Source organism: Pseudogymnoascus destructans (genome assembly GCF_001641265.1).
Source record: "Pseudogymnoascus destructans isolate 20631-21 unplaced genomic scaffold scaffold_23, whole genome shotgun sequence".
Taxonomy (NCBI): Eukaryota; Fungi; Ascomycota; class Leotiomycetes; order Thelebolales; family Thelebolaceae; genus Pseudogymnoascus; species Pseudogymnoascus destructans.
The window spans coordinates 533,490-554,532 of NW_020167542.1; the positions used below are offsets into that span (position 1 = coordinate 533,490).

The 21,043-nt window shown below is 51.4% G+C and overlaps 7 protein-coding genes across 7 annotated transcripts; 5 read left to right on the forward strand and 2 right to left on the reverse strand.

Moving 5' to 3' along the window:
- Positions 1-40: 40 nt before the first annotated feature.
- MEU1 (S-methyl-5-thioadenosine phosphorylase) lies at positions 41-1,372 on the forward strand. The gene is made up of 3 exons (XM_024471281.1): positions 41-177; positions 244-735; positions 805-1,372. The coding sequence occupies exons 1-3, from the start codon at positions 153-155 to the stop codon at positions 1,206-1,208; spliced, it is 921 nt and encodes a 306-aa protein (XP_024320937.1). The 5' UTR covers positions 41-152; the 3' UTR covers positions 1,209-1,372.
- Positions 1,373-7,568, reverse strand: NOT4 (transcriptional repressor general negative regulator of transcription subunit 4). The gene is made up of 5 exons (XM_024471282.1): positions 7,230-7,568; positions 7,103-7,169; positions 6,896-7,008; positions 4,713-6,835; positions 1,373-4,121 (listed from the first exon to the last, which is right to left on the reverse strand). Exons 1-5 carry the CDS (start codon positions 7,286-7,288, stop codon positions 1,750-1,752), a joined length of 4,734 nt encoding a protein of 1,577 aa, XP_024320942.1. The 5' UTR covers positions 7,289-7,568; the 3' UTR covers positions 1,373-1,749.
- Positions 7,569-8,786, forward strand: NUO31 (NADH-ubiquinone oxidoreductase 30.4 kDa subunit, mitochondrial). The gene is made up of 3 exons (XM_024471283.1): positions 7,569-7,750; positions 7,807-7,999; positions 8,099-8,786. The coding sequence occupies exons 1-3, from the start codon at positions 7,612-7,614 to the stop codon at positions 8,607-8,609; spliced, it is 843 nt and encodes a 280-aa protein (XP_024320938.1). The 5' UTR covers positions 7,569-7,611; the 3' UTR covers positions 8,610-8,786.
- Positions 8,787-9,132: 346 nt separating this feature from the next.
- On the forward strand, positions 9,133-10,541 carry VC83_07718 (uncharacterized protein). Its single transcript, XM_024471284.1, has 4 exons — positions 9,133-9,653; positions 10,021-10,234; positions 10,292-10,365; positions 10,414-10,541. The coding sequence occupies exons 1-2, from the start codon at positions 9,554-9,556 to the stop codon at positions 10,203-10,205; spliced, it is 285 nt and encodes a 94-aa protein (XP_024320823.1). The 5' UTR covers positions 9,133-9,553; the 3' UTR covers positions 10,206-10,234; positions 10,292-10,365; positions 10,414-10,541.
- Positions 10,542-10,785: 244 nt separating this feature from the next.
- VC83_07719 (uncharacterized protein) lies at positions 10,786-11,184 on the reverse strand (the record flags this gene model as incomplete). The annotated part of the gene is made up of 2 exons (XM_024471285.1): positions 10,786-10,869; positions 10,960-11,184. The coding sequence occupies 2 exons, from the start codon at positions 11,182-11,184 to the stop codon at positions 10,786-10,788; spliced, it is 309 nt and encodes a 102-aa protein (XP_024320824.1).
- A 187-nt stretch (positions 11,185-11,371) lies between these two features.
- Positions 11,372-16,036, forward strand: VC83_07720 (uncharacterized protein). Its single transcript, XM_024471286.1, has one exon. It carries the CDS (start codon positions 11,709-11,711, stop codon positions 15,534-15,536), a length of 3,828 nt encoding a protein of 1,275 aa, XP_024320843.1. The 5' UTR covers positions 11,372-11,708; the 3' UTR covers positions 15,537-16,036.
- VC83_07721 (uncharacterized protein) lies at positions 16,037-20,105 on the forward strand (the record flags this gene model as incomplete). Its single annotated transcript, XM_024471287.1, has 1 exon — positions 16,037-20,105. The coding sequence occupies exon 1, from the start codon at positions 16,410-16,412 to the stop codon at positions 20,103-20,105; it is 3,696 nt and encodes a 1,231-aa protein (XP_024320901.1). The 5' UTR covers positions 16,037-16,409.
- Between the last annotated feature and the right edge of the window lie 938 nt (positions 20,106-21,043).

Genomic DNA, 21,043 nt, shown 5'->3' on the forward strand with positions numbered 1-21,043 from the left:
AAGTTTTGTAGCTTATCGCGCAAGAGACTGAGGTAAGACTGGACTTTGCGAAAGCGCTGCACAACGTCACAGTGAATTCAGTAGTAGGAGCGGCGCATATCTTCAAGTCAAAACTTTACCACCGGAATTCACGCCGCCTCCACCACCTCGCCATGTCCGACCTACCAGATTTTGAAAGTAAGACCCCGAATACCCCTCTCCCACCGATGTCCCTGAAATGTCCCTGATATTAACTCCTCCAAGGCGAAGTCCACATCGCCGTCATCGGCGGCACCGGCCTCCAAAAACTCGAAGGTTACACTCCCATCGCCTCCCTGGACATCACCACTCCCTGGGGCGCACCTTCCTCTCCCATCACGATCCTCTCCCACAACGGCACCGCCATCGCCTTCCTCTCCCGCCACGGCACCCACCACTCCCTCGCCCCTCACGAAGTCCCCAACCGCGCCAACATTGCGGCTCTTCGCTCCCTCGGCGTCCGCTGCGTCATCGCTTTCTCCGCCGTCGGCTCGCTGCAGGTGGAGATCAAGCCCCGCGACTTCGTCGTCCCGGACCAGGTCATCGATCGCACCAAGGGCGTGCGCCCATTCACATTCTTCGAGGGCGGGATTGTCGGACACGTCGGGTTTGCGGACCCCTTCGATGAGGAGGTCGCTAAGGTCGTGAGGCGATGCGGACATGCGCTTGAGGGCGAGGGTGTCAGGATGCACGATAAGGGCACCATTATTTGCATGGGTAAGTTCTCGGCGCTTCGGTGTCTGAAGCCGTCACCATTTCTGAGTAAGTTTGCTAATGGTATGTAAGAGGGACCACAATTCTCTACCCGCGCAGAGTCGAACATGTACCGCGCATGGGGCGGATCCGTCATCAACATGTCCGCCTTGCCCGAGGCCAAGCTGGCTCGCGAGGCCGAGATGGCATACCAGATGATCTGCATGGCGACCGACTACGACTGCTGGCACAGCAGCGAGGATGTTGATGTTGCGATGGTGATGGGCCACATGGCTGCTAACGGCACGAACGCTAGGCACCTTGTCGGCGCTGTTTTAGACGAGCTTTGCAAGCTAGAGAACACGGATGTAGTCAGGGCGAAGCACTGGGAAGGCATGACGACTCCGGCTGTGAAATGGATCACAAAGCCCGAGGGGAGAGGAGCAGAGGCCGTGAAGAAGGTCGAGTGGTTATTCCCTGGCATCTTTGATAACTAAAATATACAGTTTGGAGTTCTTAAATAGACATAGCCGGGAATTGGGGATAGATACCTATTAGATAGAGTATGCAATTGGGTTGAATAAGCATCAACTGCTTTTCACGGTTTTCACGGGGACAAGATATAGTGGGAAGAGTGAAGGAAGTTTATATTCATGAACCTAAAATCGAAAATACTATCGCCATAAGTTTAGGTGAATACCTGGCTATCTTCTCTTCTGGTATCATCATACATCTAAAATGCCGGTCCAACTGATGTGGTATCGCCATGCTATGCTACTAAACACAAGCCGCCCCGCCCCATATTATGCCGCTGAAAAAACACCAATCCTACAAGCCACCCTAGAAAGAGCGTCCAAGCCACCCAGCAAAAATCGCTGGCGTAGCCATACGCTTCCATACCCATACACATAACACTATCGTACAGACGACAAGCAGCCGCAGTACCTTCACGATCATGATCCTGAGGCACAGCTCCGCAAGTCCGAACAGGACAATGCCCATCCTAATAACCCGAACGCCTAAACTCCTTGCGCGCCGTCAATGACCCGCACCCAGCAACAGCCGCCGGTTCTTCTTCAGCAGCTGGTTCAAGCTCTTCTCGAGCTTCTCCGTCTCCTTCTTCGCGCTCTGCATCGCAGTCTCGCTGTCGGACAGGCTCAGCAGTGTGACATTACCAAGTGGCTGTCCACGGCTGCTCTCGCGGCCAACGGCGAAATGCGCAGTCATGCTTTCGAGTCCGCTAGCAAGGATGCCATCCTGTCTATTGCCACCGTACGGCCCCTCCTGACCAGATCGGTTCTCCTGCGATGCCGCATTGTTGCCGCCTTGGCCGCTTCCAGTGCCCCAGTTTGGCCAGGATTGAGTATCGTTTGGACGAAGCATCTCCGTGTCCAGCGCATTCGCATTGAGCGCACGCTCAAGTTGAGAGTTCGTCGAAAGCGATGGCAGCACGTACTGGTTGATGTAGCTCAAGGCCTCATCGCGCTGGATCTTGCTAACTGGATCAAGGGGAGGGATCGTCAGGCTTCCATCCAAGGGAGGGAAGAAAGCAGGTGGTCCGTTTGGTACAGCCCGGCCTCCAATAAGCGTAAAGCCATTGCTCGCATTGTGTCTTGCAGGCACAAAAGCTGCTGGGCCTGACTCCTGGAAGATGCGCGACTGAAGTTCCAAGTAACGCTCTTCTTCGGTAGGAGTCAGGTTACGAACACAATCGCCATTGGGCGTAAGCATGATTCTGTGAGACCCCTGCACAACTTTATGTACTGGCCTGCCGGAAAGCAGCGCCGCACGATCTTCTTCAGTGATGACCAATTTATGGTCAAGATCCGGCAGATCGCCCTGGAATCCAGCGCGCTGGTTATAGCCCATTGGTGGTCTAAGGACGGCCAGCTTATCTGGCTGAGGTACCTGCCCATGAGAGAGCAAATCTTGCAGCACTGCCGATGGGGTTGGTACTGGTCTGTCTGAAGTTTCATCTATCGTTTCCACAGTGGGTGCCGGGGGTTCCTGCACTGCCTCTTCCACTACTTCAGCCTTAGACTCGACAACTGGCTTGGGTGTTGCCTCCACCTCGGGGGCCTTCTGTTTCTTTGAGGCTTCTGGGCCACCGCTGGCCTTGGTTTCCTTCACTGGCTCCGTCTTTTCTACCTGTTTCGGCGTTGGAGGCCGACTAGGAACAGGTATTGGCGAACCAGCTTTCGTATTAACCTTTGCCTTCTTTTGCTTCTTCTTCCTGCCCATAATTGGCGCAATTTCTTCGGCCTCAGGGGTCTCCACCACGGCAGTCTCTACCTCGGTTTTTTCCTTCCCCTTCATAGCCTCGCGGCGTTGCTTCTTCTGCTGGCTCTTCGTGGTGGTTCTCACTGGTGCGGAACCTACCCTAGTTGGCGGTGGAGAGCTTGGTCGGGACAAGGAAGCCGAAGTAAGGGAAGCAGTGTCTGAAATTATCTCACTGGCCGGGGTTCCAGGCCTCTCGAATCTAGAATTAGAAGAGATGCTAGCTTGACGACTACCTGAAATAGTTGCAGAATAATTTGAAATTGCGGACAAAGGCTGGGCGGCACTAATGACAGGCGACTCGGTCTTTGTAGGTACAACTCGGATGGACCTAGGCCCTTTTGGTACCGATGACCCAGACGATGCGGCAGGAGTACTTGGGGGCAGTGGTGGGAATGCAGATGACTGAACAGCCGCATTTGCTGGTGGCTCTTTGTCGGCTACTTCCTTGGTTGATGGTTGCGCTGGAACAGAGATGTTAAGTATGCCTGGCGTTGACTTTTTGGCGGCGGCCTTAGGGGCAGGGGTCACAGCTGCAACGTTGCTTGGGGTTGCCAGCGCTTTCTTGCCGGCCGTCATGGCTCGGGGTCCAGAGATAATAGCAACGTCTTTCGCTTTTCCTTTCTCCAATACTGGAAAGTCTTCCCGGTGAAGCCCTGGAGGTGCCATGAGCTGTGATGACTGAGAAGCAATCGCCTTCGTGAGGCCGGTGTCGTTTGCCAATGACTTAACGTCTTCTTTTGCTTGCTCTCTCGCTTCGGTCTTTGAAGCCCCCGGCTTCGGGACAACAACTGCTGGAACCGGGGTAGGTGTGGGTGGAATCGATACTGTTGAAAGTGGTGTACCAACTCTAGGCACGTGCGTAGCGGCCATGCTTCGAGGTGGTGTGTACTGCGATGGCGCTGGTATGGCTGGAATCCTAGTCTGTGGTTTGGCCATCGCATCGTCGCGGGTTGGAGAAGGGTGTGCATGGGGCAGATTGAAACCGGGAGGAACTGATGGGGTCGACGTGCGCGAAGGCATGGAAAGGCCATGATGGAAAGGGCTTGCGGCAGTTTCCGAAACGCTCTCTGCAACCAGAGCATCCACGGAGTGGGATACATCATCATCCATGGACAAGAGGTTATCATCTGCTAGTGAAATTGTCAGCATAACTCCATACCAAGTGTGAAAGCAATTAAGACGGTAATGGAATGGGTCGAGGTAGACAGGGCGTGCCAGGCTCTTGACCAATGATCTTGACCAATGCTTATTGTCGATCACGGTGGAACAAAGTTACAATACAGGATCCATCATCGTCTTTGCGTCTCGAATTCTTCTACTCGAGGCACAGATTTGTGTGAGAAAATTATATTGACAAACCACCCATCCTAGGGCGAGTGTAGGATAGGGGAATTAACGTACATGAAGAATGTCGAGACGTGACGATGACGAACCCATTGTAGTGCCTTCCCACCGCAATAAACAACGTGCAAAGCCGATGAACTCCACATTGTCAAGCGCATAAAATAATGCTCGACGCCAAAGAGCTCCCCGCTTCCATGCAAGGGAGGCTATGCTAACACCAAATGATGTGCCATAAAACAAGCTCTTTCCGGGGAAAACGCCATGTGCCGTAGAGGTAACCGCTAATTAATGGCCCAGCAAAGTAACGCCCCATTGTCCTCCGGATTACCATCCGCCCCTGAATGCTGCGCCATACATCATGCTCTGATTGTACCCACCTTGTGCCTGACCCCCAAACAGCCCCTGTCCAACTCCGGCATTGCTCTGTTGCTGGTGAGGCATCCTCGCCTGCAAGATATTTGGGTCCGCAAGATCGACTAGACCACCTCCCCCAGAGGAGGAAGTGTTAGCATGTCTGTGCTTCTTTCCCTTCTTCTTCTGCTTTGGACCGAAGTCTTGGAATGCTCCAGGCTGAGGGCCATAGAGCGTTGCCACGAGGCTAGAAGTCCGGGCTGGAGTGGAGGAGGACGGGTACTGATGAGAAAAAGGAAACATAAACTCACGCTTTCCGGCTTCGCGGCTCTGTCCTCCGCTCCCTGAGCCAGTACCTCCTCGATTTCTTAACATCTCCCGAATAATATCGTTATTATTCTCTTTTCCAGCTGCCCCAAATGCGGCACCGCCAAATTGAGATTGTCCGAACATTCCGCTAGGAGGCGTCCCGGTGGATTTAAGTCCCGGTGGTGGCCCTGGCACCGTGGAACCATAAAACTGGTTCCCTTGCTGAAGCCCCATCATTGATGCTTGTTGTCCTAGTAGCTTTGAGCCTGTGGTAGATTTCGCAGCTGATGCAGAATCACCGCCGAAGTTATATCTGGACGACTGGCGATTGTGGCCCTGCTGTTGAAACAACGTCGACTGCTGCGAACCCAAAGCACCAATTCCTGGAGGGTACTGGTCTATGAAACCCGATTGTGGCTGACCAGACTGGCCAGACTTCAACAACAATAGTTGCTGCTGTTGTATTGGTGTCAGGGCACGCCCATTAACTGTGGCTAAATTGCCGATATTGGGCGAGAAATTTTGGCCTCCAGTACCGCCAAATACACCACTATCTTGAGAGCTGCGTTGTATAGGTTGTTGGGCACTCGGGCGCCTTTGATCATGAAAAGTTTGGCCTTGGCTGCTCTCTCGGCCATCATCCCTATCTTCGGGCTCTCCGCCTAGTTGCCCACTACCACTTCCAGGCTCCTGTTCCTCTTGGGCTTCGGGTGCCGACCTCGTCTCTTCCTGAAGCTCTTGTTCGATGTGCAGCCGGGTTGCTTCATCCTGTTGTTCACGAGCTAAGCGCCGCTTCAGACCTCCATTGTCGTCAAACAAAGGCCACCATAGTTGTGAGTCCTCGTCAGTGCTTTCACTGGGGGATTCTGACAATGTTGTAAGATAGTTTATAGATTTCAAAATCTGTGCCAGTACAGGGTCTGACGGCGCCTGTGGTATCAAGCTTTGTTGGTGAGCTTCGGCCGCCGCGCTATCTTGCGTCTGCGAAATTCGATCTTGTGGCGATTCAGGACTCTCCTCTTCAAGAACAAGCGCCGGCAGTGATGCCGAAATAGCTGGGCTAGAAGCGGCGGCGCTGGTTGCAAGGCTTCCTCTCCTGCTTAGTTGCCCTCCTTTCGCCCAGCTTGCAGATGATGGTAGTGCCGATCCATCGCCACTGTCCAACTCGTCTTTGCTTGGGTCGCGCGCCATAACTTGAGATGCCGCTGCAACGGGTTGTGATTGTTGTATAGGTGCCTGGGCCTGCGCTGCTTGCCGCGCAGCTTGTGCTACAGGGCCAGAAAATGTCAAAGGTCCAGGTAACGGACGCTGCGTATTGACGCTATTAATCGTGGATAGGTCTTGTCGAGAATAACTGTCATCATTGTCGCCTGGTTCGTGGAGAAACATGCATTGCTTATTCGTACATATCTCGTTGCGGAGATAGGCAGAGCAGTATTTCGTCGTTCCGAGTTGAGCTCGTAAAACCCTGTCGCCGTTTTGCGACCCGTTCACAGCGGCTATACATTTCGCTGCGTCTTCCTTTTTTGCGAAGGTGACGTAGACGCCCAGTGACCCATTATTCGGTGGTGCTTCGCCCTGCTTCGCTTTGCTGACAACTATTTTGACAATAGGTCCATATTGCCCAAAATGTTTATCGCCACGCAGTGTTTTCAGAAGATCCTGCTCCGGGATTCCGGGGCTGAGACCAACAACGTATACCAAGTTCTTTTGGACTACTCGAAGCCCAGCTAAGTGCTTTCGGTTCAGACTTTCCACTTCGCGTTTCTGCGCCTCCTTATGCCGTTGCTCTGCCTTTTTCTTCGCGTTCTTTTGGGCGTTGGCTTTAAATTGTGCGATCCTAACCAAAGTTCATTAGCCTTCACACCAGAGTTACCAAGTGTCATGCTGATCAACATACTCTTCTTGTGTGACAACCTTCCACTCTATTGTCTTCTCATCGTATGGTCTCCTACATGCTGGACACAGACCATTCATGTTGTTTTTGATGTTGTTGAAGCAGAACTGGCAGACCTATTTAGAAGGTTAGGAGAAGTAATTCGCTATATGTGTATTCGTAACTAAAGGTTATATCCTTGGGGGACGGGAGGTGGCCAAAATTACATACCTGATATCCACAAGGACATGGTCGGAAGTTGCGATCTGACAGATCGAACTCCTCCACACATAATGGGCTTCTCTGTTCGTTAGCAACTATTCAAACTGAAGTTGTAAAAGGTGCGGTGAAGGCGTACCATGTAAGGTCGTCGTCGTCTATGAAGCTGTCCTGTTGAACTCTACTTGACGATGCCATGATATAAAAGGGTATGTAGTGGATGAGTCGGTGTTAATTTCGGGAGGAGATCTTATGGGCAGTCGAATGCCTTCTCAACGCATACAATGCGACGTATAAGAAAAGAAGGGTGGCGTTGGGGGTGTGGATAACAAAGGATTTGACGTGGTTTGAAAGGTCGCTGGAAGATGCGAACGCGCCTTAAACGACGCTAAATTTCGGTAATTTTCAATATAGTAATCACGTGATCAAGGACCTTCCCGTAGATTCGTGACGTTTGTTGAAGTCGTCAAGAACTACAAGCTACAAATTACGATTGCAGGCCAACCCCTCCATTTCACGTCATGTCGATGAGACTCAGCCGTCCGCTGGCATCTGCCGCAAGGAAGGGAAGCCTTTGCTTTCTTACCCCGGCAACCCGTAAAGCTGCCAACCTGGCGGCGGGGAGTGATGTTCCAAACATGAGGTTTGCGAAACGACCGCGTATGTCATCGAAAGACCTCCTCCAACCTTAATTGAAGGTGCTAATTGTGGACTAGCTATGGAGACAATAAATTCCCCGGTCGAAAACCCCGTCGATAAATATGCGTCGAGATCCGAGGCTATGCACAAGTATGGTGCCTACGTCTTGTCGTGCCTGCCAAAATACGTGCAGCAATACAGCGTCTGGAAGGATGAGCTCACAATCTACATTCCTCCTTCCGGAGTGATCCCAGTCATTACTTTTCTTAAGTGAGTACTTAGATGCTTTCCACGCCCCGCGCCCCCTCTCGCCTTCACTGCGGCACCTCCCCGCTTCAGAAACTCGAGGTGGAGCTAATGGTCACATAGGAACCACACTGCGGCGGAATTCACCACGATTTCTGATATCACGGCTGTCGATTTCCCTAGCCGTGATCAAAGATTCGAGGTCGTCTATAACCTTCTGAGCGTCCGACACAACTCGCGGATACGCGTCAAGACCTATGCCGACGAGGCGCAGCCTGTACCATCTATTACCAGTCTCTACGACGGTGCCAACTGGTATGAGCGTGAGGTCTACGACATGTTTGGAGTCTTCTTCGTTGGACACCCTGATCTCCGCCGCATTATGACCGACTATGGATTTGATGGTCACCCATTGAGAAAGGATTTCCCGCTTACGGGCTATACCGAGATTCGATACGACGAGGAGAAGAAGCGGGTTGTTGTTGAGCCACTTGAGTTGACCCAGGCCTTCAGAAACTTTGATGGTGGAAGCAGCACATGGGAGCAAGTTGGAACCGGTATTGATCAGAAGCCAGAGTCGTTTAAACTCCCAACACCGAAGCCAGAGGAGAAGATGGAGGAGCCTAAGAAATAGAGGGAAACAGACTAAGTGTACATATTGTCAATAATAGACGTCAGAGAGCCTTCATGCAGCAATGGAAGATTACAGCTAATGCGTGTCACGTTGTTCTCCTTTGGATCACTACGAGCGCAAGGTTTACCATTTCTTTTTTACATTTTCGAATCCATTTAGTTTTCCACAATTGAGTCACTTATTGGGTTGAGACTCCATTTTATTCCATTCCATTCTATTTTATGTCAATCTCGACAGCTATTTCCTGTCACTTGCTAGCGGCAAGCCGGAGCTCCTGAGGCTCAAACCTTAATTTTTAGCTCCACGCCCAACATTCTTCTTGCTCTACTCGTTGATATTGAGTAGCTGGCTACATTAGAGACATTAGAGGGTATGTGAGTCACTGGCTGGATTATGGTGCTAGCGGCACACCGGTTAATTTCGAGCCTCAACGTCCGGCATGCTTCTAGTCTACCACATTAGGCGGCGCCGGGGAATAAGCTTTGTTAGCTTCATAGCGGCATGTCAAACTTCGTGAAGCATGTCTGGTGCTCTGGTGCTCTGGTGCTCTGGTGCTCTGATGATACGATGGACCTGTGTCACTTGACTGATGTTTAGTGCCAGCGGCGAAAGCTATAAGAAACTCGCTCTTTTCCAACTTTGCTTCCCTCCCTCCATCACTCCTGCATACTCATCCAGGCATACTCAAGCTCTACACTGCCATCATCATAACCAGTCAACGATCTCTTCCAAGCATCAAAGCTCATTTCCAAGAGTCAAGCTCTCGTCAAAAACCTCAAAAGCTTTCGGTACGGACTCGTAAGACTCTTTTCAGCCGACAGGTATTACTCTTCTTGAGGAATACCTGTGTTCGAGTCACCAATTGCTCGACCGCCATCAACGGCTCAAAGAGCAAAGTTCCGCCCAAGTGCCGATATCATAAGCTCCATCCCATCTCCATCACAATGCGGTCGATCGGCAGCGCTTCGAGCAACATGGCTCGTCTCAGCTATACGTCGACGTCCAGCTGCGATTCATACAGTGCGTATAATCGCTCAAAGGCTGGTGAGTTCTTTTCCTCATATTGTTTCCCATGTCAGTCTTCCGGTTTCCATAACAGAATGGATGCCTCTTGGCGTTCAAACACTGTTCGTTATGCTTCGGTTTCCCTGTTCCAGATTAGAACTCCAGTTTGGAACTCCAGCTCGAGACTCGGGCTTGAGACTCTTTGAGAATCAGGCTTGGGACTCTAGCTTGGAATTCTAGCTTGTTCTAGCTTGGGATTCTAGTTTGGAATCCTAGCTTGGAAGGCACGACCAAGTGGCTCAATAGGGGATGACGTCACGTGATTGGTTTCACGTGACATGCACTGTGTACAACGAGTGATCATGCAGTTATAAGAATGGAAAGAAGCTAACAGGGGCATAATAAGAGGACAAAATCTACTATCTACGTGACATCCTGACTCCATACGAGTTTGACAAAGAAGTAGACATTGTGATGGAAAGGATGGCTCGCAAAGCCGAGGAGGCAACCGAGGGGGGCCCAAAAATGCGCCGAAGATTGATCAAGAAGGTCAAAAGCATCTTTCGTCTTAACAGACTCTATGATGAGTAGAGCCGACGGCTCAGCTTGTGCCGAGAGTGGTAAGTAACAAGCTATTGTGGCGGCAAGCATCGGTCCAGAAACTGATAAGTCATTAGCTTGGCACACTGAGTGTAGCAGGGGAGGATGTCAAGGGGGCCACGATTGGCGGTGGCCGAGAGAAACTCTCAGAGTATGCTTCATCTCTGTGGGTTCTTGAAGCGTAGCTAACCGGAAACAGTGCTCAGCATCAAAAGTGTGCCATAAAATATGGCCGGCGTGGGATCACAGATCCACAGTAAGTTTTCAAGTTCCTATAATAAAGATGCGATTTAACGGTTTGTAGGCATCAAATCAGTTCTCGGAGATGGCCTGAGCAAGCAATGATACTCGCGGGATTTGTCTACATTTTATAGCAGTCACAGTGATTGGCAAACCACGGCACTCTTTCCCCACGAAGGGTTTTAACGAGGCTGTTGGCATCACAAAGCGTTTCATTCTGATAGATGCAATTGATTTTATTCAAATCAACTTCAAGCATTCAAAATATCTCTTATGAAACCCGAATTTGATGACATGATCTTGTAAATACTCTCCGCACAATTCCCGGAATTCATCTCTTCTTATCATGATGTTTTTGTGGGCCATGATCGACTTTGGAGAAATTGGAGTAAAATAAGCTCCCTACCAAACTGGGCTATGTAAAGTGCAGTTAGTCCCGGAGGTCTCTAAATAGCATTGAAGACAATGTAGCAAACAATTGATTAGACAAATCCGACAAGCTCACCTTCCTGTACTGATCCCCAAATCTCTCCTCCTGTTGTGGCCTTCCTGGATGCACCACCCCCTCATGGCCATTTTCTTTATTCGCGGAATCCGGTGACCCTGCTTTTTCGAAACCTCTATCAACATTTTTTTTGTCTGGCGATTTAATTTCGTTGCCATTTTCATCGAGGGATTTCCCGTGGCTTGTGAATGCCTTTTCAACATTTTTCATGGCTCGGGTTGTCATTTTGGATATATTCTCGGCCTGTGATTTCCGGTAGCCTTTGAAGAGTAAAAATATCACAATTAAAATAAATCAAAAGATGCATTCAAAATAAAAACCTTTCAATTAAAGCGTAGGTCCATAACTAAAGGTCCTAGTACAACGCCCCTAATATATCAAGAGTCTTCATGACGAGATATATATTCCCAGTAGTGCGTTCAATATGACGTTTATAACCACACTTCATCCAGTTGAACAAGGCCAATCACGCGACGAAATTCCAAAAACGTTGACCACGTGACGCAAAGGCCTGACGTCAGTGCAACCGTCAAGGTACTGTGCGACTCATCCCAGTTCTAAACACGACCAGGCCGACAGCAAACGCGATAACCATAACGCAGTGGTTAGATTAAGTTCTCGCATAGTGCAATTCTCGTTGAGTAACGAGCTTATCCACCATTTATCTTGTCGCATAATCTACTATTTCCCACCGTTGCCTTCACTGATCGACTGAAACACCGACGGCCCCGTGGACCCCCAAAGCGACGATGCGTCGAGCATGGGAGGTCATCGCTGGCTTGATAGCCCTTTCAAGTAGCACTGTTGCCGACCCATACACTCCCATACACGAAGCCGGACGCTGCGCGATCCGTGGAACCTGTGGGAAGAAGTCATTTTTCGGACCTGAGCTGCCATGTCCAGACAACGGGCTAGCAGAAGAACCCTCGCCCGAGACACGAAAACATTTAGTCGAGCTATGTGGAAGCAAATGGAGCGAATGCCCGGTTTGTTGCGAAGGGAAGCAACTGGATGACCTAGAGACCAATCTCAAGAGGGCACAACCCATAATATCAGCGTGCCCCGCATGCAAGGATAACTTCTTCAATCTGTTCTGTACGTTTACGTGCAGTCCAGACCAGAGCTTGTTTATCAACGTGACGGAGACTGAGAAAAAGGGAGATAAGTCTATTGTGACGGAGCTGGATCAGCTTGTGAGCGTCAAGTACGGTTCAGGGTTCTACGATAGCTGCAAGGACGTTAAATTCGGGGCGGCAAATCAGAATGCGATGGACTTCATAGGTGGAGGGGCTAAGGATTATCCAGGGCTGTTGAAGTTTTTGGGTGATAAGAAGCTCCTTGTTGGAAGCCCGTTTCAAATCAACTTCCCGTTACCGACCGACTACACAGAACCGAACATGAAACCGACAGATATGGTCCCGAAGAAGTGCAACGACGAAGACGAAGCATTTCGATGCGCTTGCGTGGACTGTCCGGCAGTTTGTCCAAAGCTGGAGGAGGTAAAGGAGAACAAAGCATGCCATGTTGGACCGCTGCCCTGCCTGAGCTTTGGCGCCATTCTTACATATGGTATATTTCTTGCACTTCTCGCTACCGCAATTTTCGGGCATGTCGCTTGGGCGAAGCATTCGAGAAGAAGGAATCAGAGACTACAGCTATTGCAAGACATAGCTGCTAGCGACGACGAAGACGAAGAAGGCGATTTATTGGACAATGCCGCTCTTTATGATCGTCCGCAGCAAAACTACAGAGTCAACACAATTATCGATAGTGCATTTTCAAAGCTTGGATACGCAGCAGCATCATTTCCCGGAATAAGCATCGGCCTTAGCGTCCTTATTGTTGCACTCTTCAGTTTGGGATGGATGAATTTTGATATTGAGAAGAATCCAGCCAGACTCTGGGTGAGCCCTGCGTCTGACGCTGCTAAGGAAAAGGCTTTTTTCGATGAGAGCTTTGGCCCATTCTACCGCGCAGAACAAGTTTTTCTTGTCAATGATACCCATCCTGGTGGTCCAGGACCTGTTCTGAGCTACGAGACTCTGAAGTGGTGGTTCGATGTGGAAGACAGGGTCAGCAAGCTTACCGGCCCACACTACGGTGCTAAGCTGAACGATGTTTGTTTCAAGCCAATGGGCGATGCATGTGTTATCCAATCCGTGACTGGCTATTTTGGAAACGATATCAGCACGGTCAATCCAAAGACGTGGAAGTCAGACCTAAAGGGCTGCGCAAAGTCTCCTGTTTTGTGCCGACCAGAATCAGGACAGCCGTTGCCTCCGAATACGATACTTGGCGGATGGGAGGAGTCTGGAGACGTCATCGACTCTACTGCTTTGATTGCAACTTGGGTTGTCAACAACTATGCTGAGGGCTCTCCCGAAACTGAGCGAGCAATGGACTGGGAGACATCCCTCCGATCTTTACTGCTCAGCCTTCAAGGGGAAGCACAGGAACGCGGTCTTAGGTTGTCATTCTCTACGGAGATAAGTCTTGAGGCCGAACTTAACAAGTCTACCAACACCGATGCCAAGATTGTGGTTATCAGCTACTTTATCATGTTCTTCTACGCCTCGTTGGCATTAGGATCCACTTCTCTATCATTGGGCTCACTATTCCGGAACCCTTCAATCGCATTTGTGCAATCTAAGTTTACGCTTGGCATCGTTGGTATCATCATCGTTTTGATGTCGATTTCTGCTTCTGTTGGATTGTTTAGTGCTCTCGGAATAAAAGTGACCCTAATCATCGCCGAGGTCATTCCTTTTATTGTACTTGCCGTTGGCGTGGATAATATTTTCCTCATAGTTCATGAGTTTGAACGCGTCAACCTCAGCCATCCAGATGAGATTGTCGAAGTACGCATCGGAAAAGCTCTCGGGCGCATGGGGCCATCCATTCTATTGTCAGCATCCACTGAGACAATAGCTTTCGCACTTGGTGCTTTCGTTGGCATGCCTGCCGTTCGAAACTTTGCCATATATGCAGCAGGGGCCGTTTTCATCAATGCGATCCTACAGGTAACGATGTTTATCTCCGTTCTGGCGTTGAATCAGCGTCGGGTCGAGGACAATAGAGCCGACTGCTTCCCATGTGTGAAAGTCAAGAGCGCCGGTGTACACCTCGGTGGTGATCTGAACGTTAATTCTCGTTATTACGAAGGTTCAGACGAGGGAACCTTGGAGAAATACATCCGCAAGACATACACGCCCGCCCTGCTTGGCCGAAAGATGAAAGTATTCGTCGTTGTTCTATTCTTTGGCCTCTTTGCTGCAGGCGTCTCATTGTTTCCAGAAGTCAAACTGGGTCTTGACCAGCGGGTCGCAATTCCAGATGACTCCTATTTGATCCCATACTTCAATGACCTGTACGCCTATTTCGACGCTGGGCCACCTGTGTACTTCGTCACCCGTGGTCTGAATGCGACACAGCGTTCCCACCAGCAGCAGATATGCTCTCGCTTTACAACCTGCGAGTCGCTATCTCTCACCAACGTCTTGGAGCAGGAGCGCAAGCGACCTGACATATCGTACATTGCGGCGCCGGCGGCAAGCTGGATTGATGACTACTTCCGCTGGCTGAACCCGGAAGAAGAGTGCTGTATGGAAAATGGAGTTCCATGCTTCCAAGGGCGTGATCCGCCATGGAACATCACTCTTCACGGCATGCCAGAGGGCGTTGAATTCGTTGATTACTTACAACGATGGATCAGGGAGCCGGTGAACGACGATTGTCCACTTGGCGGAAAGGCAGCTTATGGCAATGCTCTTGTTATTGATCAGGCCGAGACTACAATTCCAGCGAGTCACTTTAGAACTAGCCATACGCCATTGAGGAGTCAGGAAGATTTTATTGCTGCCTATGCCTCTGCAAGACGTATCGCAGATGCCGTATCGAAGCGCACAGGGGAGGATGTGTTCCCATACTCAGTGTTCTACATCTACTTCGATCAGTACGCAACGATCGTGTCGCTGACTACACAACTCCTCTTGTCAGCACTCGCAATCATCCTTTTCATCACAACACTACTGCTTGGAAGCCTTCAAACGGCAATGGTAGTCACAGCTACTGTGGCAATGATCGTCACCGACATCATCGGAACCATGGCTCTATTCAACGTCTCCCTCAATGCCGTCTCGCTCGTCAACCTAATCATCTGCATCGGCATCGGCGTCGAGTTCTGCGCCCACATCGCGCGCGCCTACACCTACCCCTCTGTCACCCTCCTCGCCCGCGCACCTGCATCCTTCCGCGACCGCAACGCCCGCGCCTGGGTCTCCCTGGTGAATGTCGGTGGGTCGGTGTTTAGCGGGATCACGATCACGAAGCTACTTGGCGTCTGCGTGTTGGCGTTCACGAAGAGCAAGATCTTTGAGCTCTACTATTTCCGCATCTGGCTGGCCCTGGTGGTGTTCGCGGCGAGCCATGCGCTGGTGTTTTTGCCGGTTGCGTTGAGTTTGGTGGGTGGGGATGGGTGGAAGGATTCGGACGGGGATGGGGGGTTGGAGGAGGACTTGACGAGTCGGAGGCATAGGGCGTTTATGCCGGAGGATGAGGATAGTGAGGAGGAGTACTAGGGATAGTTGAAGCTATTTGTTGGAAGCGGGATTTGGGATTTGGAATTTGGGTATTGGAGTTGGTGTAGATGCATCGTGATTTTACATAGTTGTCGTAGATATATTCTTGACATCGGCTTAAACCCTTCTGCTATTTCTTGAAGGTGGCGATGTTCCACGGCAGCAACGCTGTGGATTTGATTCAAGACCGACGTGCCGGACCCCAAGTATACAGCAAAGATGGCAAACAATGATGGGAATTAGACCAGGCGGCTGTGTTTCCTGCTCACATTCCAGCTTAAGTATCACAGGATGAGGCACATGAGCTTCAGCCTCGTGGACATGGAGAGGTTGACGAGTCCACGACACTGGAGGCGACTCTCCCATCCCATTCGTTCCCCTTTACTTGCTCAACGCCCTTGCCAGTCTTGGTTAAGCCCCTTAAGCCCCGCCCGTCCATCGTTGGTGTGGGGAGAGTATAAGAACATGATATCATGTCCTCCGCGGCAATATTGCGGTTCCATCACCTTCTCGTCGATACTAGCTGATAGCTTTCAAAAGGACTATTATGTCACAAAATGCTTTCGCACATGCACTTGTCGACTCATTGGCCAAGAACACCACGTCCCTTGCTTACTTAATCGTTTGTTGATTATTAAGCACGATAGCTGCGTCTTTTGTGCGGTGCTCGTTTTGTGCGGGTTTTGGCCACCACGAATGACATAGTAGTGCCACAAAGAAATGTGAAGGCACAAACACCGCAAAAGGTAGTTACTTACATATATATCGCCATAAGAATCTCTCTTCTTATGACTCAATTTCATACTTCTCTATTTTTCCGGTTGTGTGTCGAGAGTCACTTATCATAGGCTTCATAATATCCTTCTCAGCGAAATGGACCCTTCAACCCCGCCGTCGCAGACCATGGAGACGTCGTTTCTCCTTGAAAACCTCCACTGCCCTTCCTGCGTGGCCAATATTGAGAATGCACTTTATGCGCTGTCCCCGCGGCCTCTTAGGGTATCACCGTCGATCGTCACGTCGTGGGTGACCGTCACGCATCCCACAGACCTGGAGATATGGAGCATAAAGGATGCACTCACCGAAGCAGGGTTCGGCATATGCAGTGTGACGGAAAATGGCATTGCACGAGACGTGTCTACTTCCGGTGGATTGGCATTTGGAGATGTCCACGGGACTCTTGATTCAATTCTCGAACGTAGTGAATGGTTCGGCGGGCCGAGACATTCAGGCAGAAGTGAGGATTCGGAGAGGCTCAGAACAAGACACATTCAGGACTGCGAATTATGTAGGACAGAAGGATATCAGAGCACGAAGCCAAAGGGAAAATCAACAAACACACCGTCGCACCAGCCTCTTCTACAACCGGATACTCATGTCGACGCCATGGGTCCGCAGCCCCCGCTTTCGTCGCCGTCGTCGCAGGAGCCGTTTGTGGTTGTCGATGGAGGAGGAGAACAGGATACCTGGCGTGCGAGTGTTGCTATTGGGGGGATGACTTGCGCGTCCTGCTCGAATGCTATCACGACGGAGCTCGAAAAGAAGAGTTGGGTGAGGAACATCACAGTCAACCTCATCTCCAACAGCGCGACCGCGGATGTTGTTGGCAAAGATCACGTCGATGATTTGATATCTACTATTGAGGACCTCGGATACGAAGCACTCCTAAACTCTGTCGCCGATACGAACGCAGGGAAGGAGAAAGACATGTGGCGGGCAAGCATAGCGGTTGGCGGAATGACCTGCGGATCCTGTGCTGTAGCAATCACAAATGCTCTACAGAAAAAAGACTGGGCTAAGGAGGTCACAGTTAATCTGATCGCGAATAGCGCCAGTGTGGATTTTAAGGGAAGGGCTCACCTCGACGAGATCATGGAGATAATTGAGGATCTTGGCTATGAAGCAAAGCTTGATAAGGTTATAGATTTGGGGCAATTAACACAGGCCACACAACGAAGAACGGTTGAAATCAACGTCTCCCAAATGTTCTGCAACCACTGTCCCGAGAAAGTCCTCCGGTCCCTCGAAGTCTTCGGAGACGCGATCCGCATTGAGAAGCCGCTGAGTATCAAAGACCCGATCCTAAGGCTCAGCTATGTGCCTCAACTGCCGGATTTCTCCATCAGAGATATTATTGCCACAATATCAACACTAGATCCCAAGTTCGAGGTATCGATATACCATCCACCAACCCTCGAAGAGCGGTCTCATGCACTTCATGCCCAACAGCAACGGCGCCTACTCATCCGCGTCGCCCTCACAATCATCATAGCGATTCCAACCTTCATAATTGGCATTGTCTTCATGAGCCTCGTTCCTTCCTCTAACCAGAGCAAGCACTGGCTTATGACACCATGGAAAGCGCAGGTCAGCCGCTCGCAATGGATCCTCTTTCTCCTCTCTACGCCCGTATACTTCCTCGCAGCAGACGTTTTCCACCGACGTGCCATCAAAGAGATCCACTTCTTGTGGCGCCGTGGCAACAAGACGCCCATCCTACAGCGCTTCTATCGGTTCGGCAGCATGAACATGCTTATGTCTCTTGGAACCTCCATAGCATATTGGTCATCTGTCGCACAACTGATTTCTGCGGGTGCCAACCCCTCGATGGAAGTTGATGAGACTAGCTTCTACTTCGATTCAGTCGTCTTCCTCACCATGTTCCTCTTAATCGGTAGATACATCGAAGCCTATAGCAAGTCCCGCACCGGAGACGCTGTCACGCTTCTAGGCAAGCTTCGTCCAACTACTGCTGTCCTGGTTAACTGGCCCACTGGCCAATTGTCCCAAGTGCCCGTTGATCTCCTCGAACTTGGCGACAGTGTTCGCGTAATGCATGGCGCCTCGCCCCCTGCTGACGGCGAGATCACAGGTGGCGAGACAAACTTCGACGAGTCCAGTCTTACAGGTGAAAGCAAATTGGTTAAGAAACACATCGGCTCGTCGGTCTTCGCCGGGACCATCAACAGAGGCTCTCCAGTCACCGTGACAATCAGCAGTGCCTCTGGTTCTGCGATGCTCGACCAAATTGTCCAAGCCGTGCGCGAAGGCCAAACGAAGCGCGCCCCAATTGAGCGTTTAGCAGATTCCTTGACTTCTTACTTCGTCCCAGCTATCACTGCGCTCGCCATAATAACCTGGATCATCTGGCTCTCTCTCGGCCTAAGTGGCGCCCTTCCTGACGACTATCTCGACGGCCACCACTCCCAGGGTGGTTGGGTAACTTGGTCCCTGCAGTTCGCAATTGCCGTCTTTGTCGTAGCCTGCCCCTGTGGCCTTGCCCTCGCTGCCCCAACCGCACTTTTTGTTGGCGGTGGCCTCGCCGCGAAGCATGGTATCTTGGTTAAAGGCGGTGGTGCGGCGTTTGAGAAAGCCAGCCGCCTCGACACTATCGTCTTCGACAAAACCGGCACGCTTACAATGGGTGGCGATCCAGCCGTAACTGAGTACCTCCCAATCGGCCCCTCAGATACCGCCCACCCAGTCCTCGCCGAGCGCACTCTCCTCTCCCTCATAGCGAGCACCGAAGACAACAGCACGCACACACTCGCAAAAGCGCTCTCCTCCTTCTGCGCCGCACAGCCCACAGCCGAAATCGAAGACGCACACGAGAAGCCCCGCCTCCTCGAGGTCCACGAGATCCCCGGCCGCGGCATGCGCGCCCTTGCCTTCCTTGATGAAGTCTTCACCGAGATTCTAATCGGCAACGAGGCACTCATGAGCGAATACTTCATCCCCGTCCCCACATCCGCCTCCACCATTCTCTCAACCTGGAAGCGCGAAGGAGACAGCGTCGTCCTAGTCGGAATCTCGCGACCACACCCACCCACTTCACCATCCACCCCTCCTCCCACTTCCTCCCACTTCCGCCACCTCTCCGCCATGTTCGCCGTCTCCGACCCCATCCGCCCCTTTGCCTCGGGTATCATCCGCGCCCTCCACGACGCTGGAACATCCACCTGGCTCCTCACAGGCGATAACCCCATCACCGCCCACGCCATCGGCCTCAAACTCGGCATCCTCCCCCAAAATATCATTGCCGGCGTCCTCCCCGCCGAAAAAGCAGACCGAATCCGCGACCTCCAGCGCAGCATGCCAACCTCAGGACGCTCCTCCCGCCGCGCCCTCGTCGGCATGGTCGGCGATGGCATCAACGACGCGCCCGCCCTCGCCGCCGCAGACGTCGGCATCGCCATGGGCGCCGGCAGCGATATCGCCATCTCCGCCGCGGAGTTCGTGCTCGTCTCATCGGAGCTGAAATCCCTTGTTACGCTGCTACATCTCAGCCGCGTCGTATTCCGCCGCATCAAGTTCAACTTCGCCTGGGCGCTCCTGTATAACATGGTTGCCTTGCCGGTGGCGGCGGGGGCGTTTTATGCGCTCACGCCGGGGGGGACACATGTAAGGTTGGATCCGGTGTGGGCGAGTTTGGCGATGGCGGCGAGCTCGGTGAGTGTGGTTTGTAGTAGTTTGGCGTTGAGGTGGAGGGTGCCGGGGATTGGGTTTAGGGTTGATAAGGGGTTCGGGGGGGATGAGGAGAGGCCTGTTGTTAGGGGGCCGATATTGTGAGGGGGGTATGGGATATGGATGGGGGGATATTATGTAATGATGTGGTTGCGATATGTATTTATAGTTTTCGGAGATTATGCATAGATTTGCTGAGCACGGAGTACTGCAATGATATGAGTTATTATACTTTATCAGTCAGACCAGATGCCATTGCTCCTACTAATTTGGCCCTGTCATGTGGGATCCTGCAGATGAACTGAAGCTCCCTGCCGATACATTTGAAGGCGCCTCAAACGTATAAAATGCCATCTAACTTACGTACCAATAGTTGGTAAATAATGGCGCTTCGCTGACAACGCTCGCAGAACACCTAGAGTACCTGCGCCCGCCAATGGGTGAAGAAATGTTACCTTCTTGTCACCGTTAACCTAGATCTTGCTGTCGTTGCTCCATTCCTGTCGTTCCCTCTTCTCACCACTATTAGATATTGTGGACATGCGCAGCACTTGGCGCAGCAAACTCGAAAGCCAACTCGCACTGAAGAGGAGCGAAGTGCCGACGCCCTCCTACCGATAATACACGATATGCGCGAGCCATGGTGATATTGGAGTTACTCGCATATGCAAGTTCGTAAATTATACCTCCCTGCCCTGCTTATTTCCACCGATCGACATGCTGACTATTTCCCTCTCGGGAACTGCGCCGACGATAGGGCTTCTGTCTAGTCCGTACTATCCGCAGAAGTGCCGTCAGGCCATTCAGCATGACAAGATGTCGAGGCCGTCCACCACAACGAAGAATCTCTCAATCCCCGCCCACGGCACCAAATAAACCGATCACCTTCTACCACTCTATTCCGAAGGGGTCCCGCTCACATCATTCACCCCACATACAAGGTAAGGCGTCAGCAGCTACCCCTTTTACCCTCTCCAGTAGCCGCAAGCGAGGCAACCGCAGTATCGGACAACGAACATATATATCCATCACCCCCATACCCC

What these genes read in the sequence shown, in the direction of transcription:
- MEU1 (XM_024471281.1), top strand. Translation starts at nt 153, where the DNA reads ATGTCCGACCTACCAGATTTTGAAA. An exon ending in CGACCTACCAGATTTTGAAA is followed by an intron (nt 178 to 243) that starts GTAAGACCCCGA and finishes AACTCCTCCAAG; the next exon opens with GCGAAGTCCACATCGCCGTC. An exon ending in GGGCACCATTATTTGCATGG is followed by an intron (nt 736 to 804) that starts GTAAGTTCTCGG and finishes ATGGTATGTAAG; the next exon opens with AGGGACCACAATTCTCTACC.
- NOT4 (XM_024471282.1), bottom strand. Translation starts at nt 7,288, where the DNA reads ATGGCATCGTCAAGTAGAGTTCAACAGGACAGCTTCATAGACGACGAC. An exon ending in AAGGTTGTCACACAAGAAGA is followed by an intron (nt 6,836 to 6,895) that starts GTATGTTGATCA and finishes AACTTTGGTTAG; the next exon opens with GATCGCACAATTTAAAGCCA. An exon ending in GTTTGGGGGTCAGGCACAAG is followed by an intron (nt 4,122 to 4,712) that starts GTGGGTACAATC and finishes CAATTTCACTAG; the next exon opens with CAGATGATAACCTCTTGTCC.
- NUO31 (XM_024471283.1), top strand. Translation starts at nt 7,612, where the DNA reads ATGTCGATGAGACTCAGCCGTCCGCTGGCATCTGCCGCAAGGAAGGGA. An exon ending in GAGGTTTGCGAAACGACCGC is followed by an intron (nt 7,751 to 7,806) that starts GTATGTCATCGA and finishes ATTGTGGACTAG; the next exon opens with CTATGGAGACAATAAATTCC. An exon ending in CCAGTCATTACTTTTCTTAA is followed by an intron (nt 8,000 to 8,098) that starts GTGAGTACTTAG and finishes ATGGTCACATAG; the next exon opens with GAACCACACTGCGGCGGAAT.
- VC83_07718 (XM_024471284.1), top strand. Translation starts at nt 9,554, where the DNA reads ATGCGGTCGATCGGCAGCGCTTCGAGCAACATGGCTCGTCTCAGCTAT. An exon ending in GTATAATCGCTCAAAGGCTG is followed by an intron (nt 9,654 to 10,020) that starts GTGAGTTCTTTT and finishes GGGCATAATAAG; the next exon opens with AGGACAAAATCTACTATCTA.
- VC83_07720 (XM_024471286.1), top strand. Translation starts at nt 11,709, where the DNA reads ATGCGTCGAGCATGGGAGGTCATCGCTGGCTTGATAGCCCTTTCAAGT.